The 8,435-nt window shown below is 39.4% G+C and overlaps 1 protein-coding gene across 3 annotated transcripts in view; it reads left to right on the forward strand.

Annotated features, from left to right (window-relative positions):
• Window positions 1–8,435, forward strand: part of LOC105552995 (keratin-associated protein 4-6) — a 40,921-nt gene that overhangs the window by 1,920 nt on the left and 30,566 nt on the right. For 2 of the 3 annotated variants that reach the window (XM_011998874.1, XM_011998876.1), the window contains exon 2: window positions 8,256–8,384. In XM_011998874.1, the coding sequence (XP_011854264.1) occupies window positions 8,256–8,384 (129 nt within the window). Of the gene's footprint in view, window positions 1–8,154; window positions 8,385–8,435 lie in introns of those variants that run through there. The other variant, XM_011998875.1, reaches the window with a different exon arrangement.

Genomic DNA, 8,435 nt, shown 5'->3' on the forward strand with positions numbered 1-8,435 from the left:
TTCCCTCCACCTGCCCTCCCCTCTGCCTGCCTTCCTTCCTTCCTTCCTTCCTTCCTTCCTTCCTTTCTTCCTTCCTTCCTTCCTTCCTTCCTTTCTTCCTTTTTTCCTCTCTTAACATCAAATGATCTTTCAGAATACAAAGCATACCTTCTAAGTCAAGATTTCTGGAAATTTATGACATTCATGGCAGATTTCTCATCAATGTTTTATACCTTGTAATTAATAGATGCTCAAAGTCTTAGGATTTCCAGACTGAAACTCCTTTATAATTTTAGCCTCTAATGTTACTGAGGTTTCTTCATTTTCTTGATGGTTTTACTCCTTCGTTTCGGGCTTTAATCACCTTGCGTTGTCTTAAGAGAACATGGGTGGGACTTCTTCTTAAGACTCAGTTTTCTCATCACCAAAACTCAAATAAGTGTTATTCTATGTAGATGAAAAAATGTGTCATGATATGTGCAATATATCTTATTTATATAAATATAAGGGTTTATACATTTCAGCTAATAATCTGAAGTATATTAAAACTGCTTTAAATCCAAAATTTCTACAAATCAGAATTTTATTTATTAGCTGTGTTATATTTCCAAAGAAATGTAACTAAGAGCTAGTTAGTATTTCTGAAATGTAAAAATAAAGAAGTTTTAAGTTGTCAGGAGACTACATGAACAGAGATTAACATTACGTGGGCTTCACTCCAGCCTAAGTTAGGCATTATAGTCTTAGCATATCATAAAAATGCCTTGCAGACACTTTGAGCTTCAGCCTTTTCCATTCACCCTAAATTATTCTAAAGAGTACAGACTTGTCATTTCATACATCAGAATTAACAAACCTTTTATCCTCCCGTATGTTCTTCTTTGACAACTACTCATTACAGGATGCAGGTTTTAACATTATGCTTTATTAGCTAGAGTGAAATCAAAGACTATAGGTTTTATATGGTCTTTTCAGTATTAAAGTATATGAAGCTTGTAATTTCCTGTGTCCACAAGAACTGGGCTACAGCAGGAATGAGATGACACAGTGTATCTGTGTAATAAAGAGACTATTTGCAAAGGGGTAGCTATAGTTCAGGGAAAGCAATAAGGGAAACCTCAGTACCCAGGGCTCACAGTAACAAGGAGCAGGTACTCCAGGCCTATGCAATAATTTGGGTGAAATGTCCCAAGGGTGGCATGTGAAACTTCTTAGGATGAGTATGCACAGATACTCCAGTATAGTCATTGCCTTTGGAGAGAGTTATGGTGCTCTAAAGGGTCCAAAGATGATATGGAAGACACTGTGGTGGTGAAACCCAAGGTAGATATAAATTTATGAATGGGAAAGTGTGACTGTGGTGATTATTCTGTGGTCACATCAGCTTTACCTAAATGCATAGTAGAGATGGATTTTAAGTGAATGAAACATTGATTTAGTTGATGTTTCATTCACTTCAAAGTCACTCAGTATTATTTACTCATGCTAAATATATAGCTTTGGAATTGCTCAAGCCTTTCTAGCGAGTGAAACTAAGCAAGGTAGAACTCCAGAGGGGCAGCAAGAGATGCCTGTTTTGATTAAGGAAGTAGCTGAAACAAGAGTTTTAATTCCCATAAACTCCCTCATAATAGTCCCATCTGGCCAGTAAGTAAGGAAGAGGTTAACAACAGGCTTGGTGATTAAACAAGTTGGTTCCACCAATTGTTTCAGCTACACCACCTAAGTCAGAACTTTACAGGAAACTCAACAAACCTAGTAAGACTCATACGCTGCTGCAGACTCAGCTAGTGCATTCTTTTCAACACCAGTTTCAGAAGCCAGACAGGTGCAATTTACATTTTCATGTCAAGGAACCCAGTATACATATACCATTTTGCCACGCAGATATATGAGTTCACTAGCATATTGCCATAACCTATTAAGGCAGACTTGAACTTGATAACCATTAAAAGCAAGTTAATACCATACATTGATGACTGTGACACTAGCGCATGAAAAATCATTAGCAAATTGAAAATCAAGTCCAGACATAGACTAAAGTACATAAAAGAATTTATTATATGAAAAGGTGGCACTTTAACTCAGTAATGGAAAGATGTATTCTTTAATCAATAATGTTGAGCCATGGTCATATCTGATTATAAAACAGTAAACCTCATATTTTGTATCTGTATACATTCCTAGTAGGTAAAATGTTTTAAAATATAAAACATGAAACCTCGAAGTTAACAGAAATTATACAATAATGTTTATGTAAATTTATAACTGGAAAGGCCTTTCAAAATATGACACATACCCAGGAGCTATCAAAGAAAAAAATTCATAGATTTGACTGCACCAAAAACAGTATGAGGGTAAAGAAAATTCCTTTCATATCTGATTTTGCAGAGAGGTAGTGTGTATAGTGATTAAAAACATGGACCCAGTGCTGGGCTGGCTGAAATAAAATTACAGCTCCCCTGCTTACTGGCTTGAATCCCACCTGTGCCTTAAGTTTCTCATCTGTAAAGGGAGGATTACAATAGAATTTACCATACTGGATTGTTGGGACTAGTAATTGAGCTAATATATGTAAAACATTAGAACAATTTCAAAACATGTCATTTGTTATTTTGTTATTCCAGCGTCCAGCAAAACTTTCAGCATACAATATTTAGAGCTGAAAGAGAGAGAGAGAGAGAGAGAAAGAAAGAAGAAAGAAGGAAAGAAAGAAAGAAAGAAAGAAAGAAAGAAAGAAAGAAAGAAAGAAAGAAAGAAAACAAAAAGAAAGAAAGAAAAGGAAAAGAAAAGAAAAAAGAAAGAAAGAAAAAGAAAGAAAAAAGAAAGAAGGAAAGAAAGAAAGAAAGAAAGAAGGAAAGAGCAGGAATTCCAGAACATGTTGGGTTTTTATTTTGTTTAAGTTTCTGGAAAAGAACAAGTATAGTTAGTGCATAATTGTGCCAATGATTCCATTCTAGTTTTTTAATGTTAATATTTCTTCCTTATCTCTAAATGGCTTATTCTTTTTAAGTTCTTCTTTTTTAGGCACATCTTATCATTTCTGATTTATTTATCCTTTAAAAATGTTAATTATTGGCTTTAAGTAGGTAGGGGGTATAAATTATACATGTAGAAAGTTATAGAATATGTAAACAATTAGTTCAACTGAAATATCTTCTATAACTTTTAGGAAGAACCCTTCTTATACCTCTATTTTTAATTTGCTCCAAGTCTCTACCAATTCTTTCAAAGAAATAATTTAGTTATTTCATAAATAAATTTATTATTTCATAATGAAGAGAATAATTTATCCTTATTATGCTCAAGGCCATCACCTGATGCTGAGAGTTCAACTTTTACTCTGTCTCACTTCAACTTTTTTCTTTTCTTTCTTTTCTTTGTTTGAGATGGAGTCTCACTCTGTCCCCACCAGCTGGAGTGCAGTGGCATGATCTCTGCTCACCGCAAGCTCTGCCTCCTGGGTTCATGCCATTTTCCTGCTTCAGCCTCCTGAGTAGCTGGTACTGCAGGTGTCTGCCATCATGCCCAGCTAATTGTTTTGTATTTTTAGTAGAGACGGGGTTTCACTGTGTTACGCAGGATGGTCTCAATCTCCTGACCTCATGATCCGCCTGCCTCGGCCCCCCAAAGTGCTGGGATTACAGGCGTGAGCCACTGCATCCAGCCTCACTTCAATTTTTTAAAGCATCTCTTCCCAGCAATCCAGGAGCGTTTTGTCATTTCTAAAGGCAGATCAAAAATTAAAATAAATTGTACATAGCATATATATTGAAAGCACTTTTGCCAAAATTATAACAGTAAGAAAATTATCACCATGGAAGAGATCTAATTGAACCAACCTCTGTCTTGCCTTTAACTGTCAAATTGCCCTGGGCTTGGGCCAAGCTAACTTGAGGAGAAATTTAGTTTCTATTTAAATGATAATATCCATTCCACAAAACTAAACCACCCTTGTAAAACTAATGAAAGTTCACCAGGTTAGGAGTATGAGAGGAGCCTGAATTCTCCTTAGCAGACTAAGGTGTAGACATAAACAATTACCAGCCACTATACCAGAGGTCGCAAGATTTGCAACTTCCCCAATTACTCCTGCAGATAACAGCACTACTGTCGAACCTAAAATTAGACTTTTGAGACATGTTTTCATGCTTTTGCATTTCTGACAATCAGTAGCCCCACCTGGACCTATGACTCTTGACTCAACTGGTCCTGCCCCTACCAACCCCTGCTGCCTGAAGCAAACTCAGCTCACCAGGACCATGGTCCACAGCCCTATGATTGCTTCCACAATCAATCAGCAGCACCCATTCCTTTGCCCACTAAACTATTCTTGAAAAACCCTAGCCTCCTAATTTTCAAGGAGGCAGATGCGAATAATAACAAAGCTCTGGTCTCCTTTTTAGCTGGCTCTATGCACATTAAACTCTTTCTCTATTGCAATTCCCCTGTCTTGATAAATTGGCTCTATCTGGGCAGCAAGCAAAATGAACCCATTGGGTGGTTACAATATCACCTAACATTCCTTCCTGAAGGCTTTTCATAGCTCCCCACCATTTCTTCCAGGATTTGAGGGTATCCACAATTTCTCCCACATGCTGTCAATCCCAACTTCTCTCATTACTTCTCAAAACAGACTTTTCAGCGTATCACTTTCCCATCACAAGCCAGGGTCATGCCCAATCTTAATTATGTGCTCCTTTTATATCCCCTTTCTCTTCACCTATTTGAATGGTTTGTATTCTCAAAGGTCAGTGTGACCCTTGAAAGCCTTAACAAAATCTTCATCCATTAAATATACATTTCCTCATTCTACTTCAGGTTCTGTTATATAAAGATGAATAGATCATAGTCTATGCCCTAATGGAGTTTGTATTTTAGAAGGAGCCAATAAACAAACGAATTTCTGATAGGGAATCAGATGATAGAGGCTGTGCATATATAAGGCACAACAGATGTGCAATGGAGGAAGGACCTTGCTTTGTGTGAGACCAAGAAAGATATTGGAGACAAACGGCATTTGGACTAACCAGTAAAAAACAACTAGAAGAATGCTAAATTAAGAAAATAAAAACTATTTTACTCCAAAATATATTTTTGGACATATTTTAAGATGGCTGCCACATGGTCAGCAAACTAAAGTGGCCCTGCAAAGCTGTCTTTTGTGAAGGAAATTTGCATCTGTAGAGAATCTCCATTAATGCCGCCAGGCCTTCTCATTATAGGCGTTTCCTGGATCTAGAAGAGAATAACTGACTCTCTGACACCCTTAAAGTTCTGAAAAAAATCATTTACCATCTCTTTTCTCTGAGGGCTGCTACCTGTGAGATTTCATCCACATAACAAGACCCCCTTTGCTAACCAAGCCTCTTTCTTTCTCCTTCCCATAACCTGTTGATATGGTTAGGCTTTGTGTCCCGACCCAAATCTCATCTTGAATTGTAGTTCATAATCCCCACATGTCATGGGAAGGACACAGGGGGAGACAATTTAGTCATGGGATCGGTTACCTTCATGTGATAGTGAGTTCTCATGAGATCTAATGGTCTTATAAGGGGCTTATCTTCCTTCTCCTCTGCACTTCTCCTTGCTGCCACGATGTGAAGAAGGACATGTTTGCCTCCCCTTCTGCCATGATTGTAAGTTTCCTGAGGCTTCCCCAGTCATGGTGAACTGTGAGTCAATTAAACCTCTTTCCTTTGTAAGTTACCCAGTTTCGGGTATTTCTTCATAGTAGCACATGAGAATGGACCAATACACCTGTCTTGCCACTAAAACCTGTTTCCTGTTTTTGGCCATGCTCTGAGCCCTCATTCTTTCTGTGACCTCAAGAGGATGTATAAGCTGCTGTACCTCATTGAGGGGTTGAGTTTTCATTCTGAAGGCTCTTGGGTATACTCGTTAGATAAATGTGTATGCCTTTTCTCCTGCTAATCAATCTGCCTCAAGTCAGCGATTTTTCAGTGAGGAAAATTCTTCCTCCATTGCACTTCTGTTGTGCCTTATTTATGTATGGACTCTATCATCTCATTCTCTATCAGAAACTCATGTGTCTATTGATTCCTTCTAGAATACAAACTCCACTAGGGCAGAGATCTCCAGGTTCCTCAGGCCCCACATAAGCTCACAATAGACATCCCTTCATTCCCAGGAAGAGAAAATATCATGAAGGTAATTTGTTCTTTTCTTGAATGATTGCTTTTCCCTGAATGTCCATGGCTCTAAAGAAGACCCTTCATTTAGGACCATAATCATGTGAGGCTTTTATTTAAAAACTCTTTATGGTCTGGGCATGGTGACTCTCTTCTGTAATCCCAGCACTTTGGGAGGCCGAGGTAGGTGGATCACCTGAGGTCAGGAGTTTGAAATCAGCCTGGCCAACATGGCGAAACCTCATCTCTGCTAAAAATACAAAATTCCCCGGGCATGGTGGCGCATGCCTGTAATCCCAGCTACTTGGGAGGCTGAGGCAGGAGAATTACTTGAACCTGGGAAGCGGAGGTTGCAGTGAGCTGAGATCGTGCCATTGCACTCCAGCCTGGGCAACGAGAGTGAAACTCCATGTCAAAAAATAAGTAAATTAATTAATTAATTAAAACTCGTTATGAATGCAATTTCTGTGTAAATGTAACTGGACCCAGGTTCAGCTGCTTGCTGCTGGATAGCTAATGCATAAGAGGTAAGGGCTGGTGAAAGGAAAGGTAGTTCTAGTTGGAGAGCCAGTAAACCAAGAAGATAACCTTGCTTTGTGTGAGGCCGAGAAAGATATTGGAGAAAAACGGCATTTGAACTAACCAGTAAAGAATAACGAGAAGAATGCTAAGTGAAGGAAATAAAAACATTTCACCCCAAGATATATCTCATTGACATACTTTAACTAGTGAACTAGCATTCTAAAGTGCCATCTTAAATTTTTAAATTTGCCATAGGATTTTGAAAGGGAAACTTGGCACGGGAGACATGCAGGGATGGTGCAGGGTGCTGAGTCTGTGTGTCTTGTTCCAATGGCTATCTTGGGTGTCCAGAGGTTTAGTGGCATTATTTTGACTTCAGCCCAATGATGGTGGACTAAATTGTTCAAGATTCCCCCTAAGCGAGAGGATTCCTCAGGGCTCTGTGCCTGGTTTGTTTCAAGATTAGCCTCTGGAATTTCTTAAGCAAGATTATAATTAGATAAGATATTAGATAGTATTATCAGAATGGAGTGTGCAGAGAGGGAAGGAATGAAGAGGTGAGAGTGGAGGAAAGCAAGAGAAAGTGGGTGATTTCTAAAATTAAGGTCCACAGTTACATAAGTATCTATAAGTTAAAGAATATGTCTTTTATATTCTTCTCGATGCTTCTAAAAAATCTTAGAAATAAGTGATACTAAAAAAAACCCTGCTAGATGTTTTAGCTCAGAATGTATGAAAAAGATTTTAACAAAATGTCAATAAGCCATAACAATTACACATTTTGATATTTAAAAAGGCAGATCAAAAACTATGATCCACTTTACTCTACCTCAGCCTGCAGGACACTTTTGAAGACAGACACAACTCAAGCCCAGATGACGCCTTGTTCCTTAGAAACAGTGAGTCACTACTAACTGTTTCAAGGTGTACCCAAGTGATGAGAATTAACACAGCTCGCAACGACCTAGGCATTTGGTTAGCTCAATGACCACCCAGGATACATACAATGAATCATAAGCTTCCTCATTTCTCACACTCAAAAACAGGAGCATACTTTCTTTTTTCCTGTCAGCATTCCAGATGATTGACACATGCATTTCTCCACGAGGCCTTAGCCCAATCAGAAGCTCTCCCAAAATGATATCAAGATGAGAAACAGACAAGCGACAGTGGCCCTCCCATGTCACATGATACCCAGAGACTGAAGTCATGTGACACTGAAACCAAGAAAAGGAAAACAAGAGGTGACTCATGTGGGAACACCAGGGTGAGAAAAGGGAAATAATCATTTTCTATATAATGGGATTTTTTACTAGAAAAACACAATAATATGGTTTAGTAATTGCATTTGTGTCATAAAACAAAAACAAGGAAATAATCTTCTCATAATCACAAAGGCTCCTCAGCTGGGTATAAAAGGGGCCATGTAGCAAGGAAGACTCTCAAACTCACGAAACTCACTCTCCTGGAAACCCACCCAGAACCTTCACCTTCTGACACCATGGTCAGCTCCTGTTGTGGTTCCGTCTGCTCTGATCAGGGCTGTGGCCTGGAGACCTGCTGCCGCCCCAGCTGCTGCCAGACCACCTGCTGCAGGACCACCTGCTGCCGCCCCAGCTGCTGCGTGTCCAGCTGTTGCAGACCCCAGTGCTGCCAGTCTGTGTGTTGCCAGCCCACCTGCTGCCGCCCCAGCTGCTGCATCTCCAGCTGCTGCCGCCCCAGCTGCTGTGTGTCCAGCTGCTGCAGACCCCAGTGCTGCCAGACCACCTGCTGCAGGACCAC

The sequence above is a fragment of the Mandrillus leucophaeus genome, unplaced genomic scaffold (assembly GCF_000951045.1).
Source record: "Mandrillus leucophaeus isolate KB7577 unplaced genomic scaffold, Mleu.le_1.0 Scaffold58, whole genome shotgun sequence".
NCBI lineage: Eukaryota > Metazoa > Chordata > Mammalia > Primates > Cercopithecidae > Mandrillus > Mandrillus leucophaeus.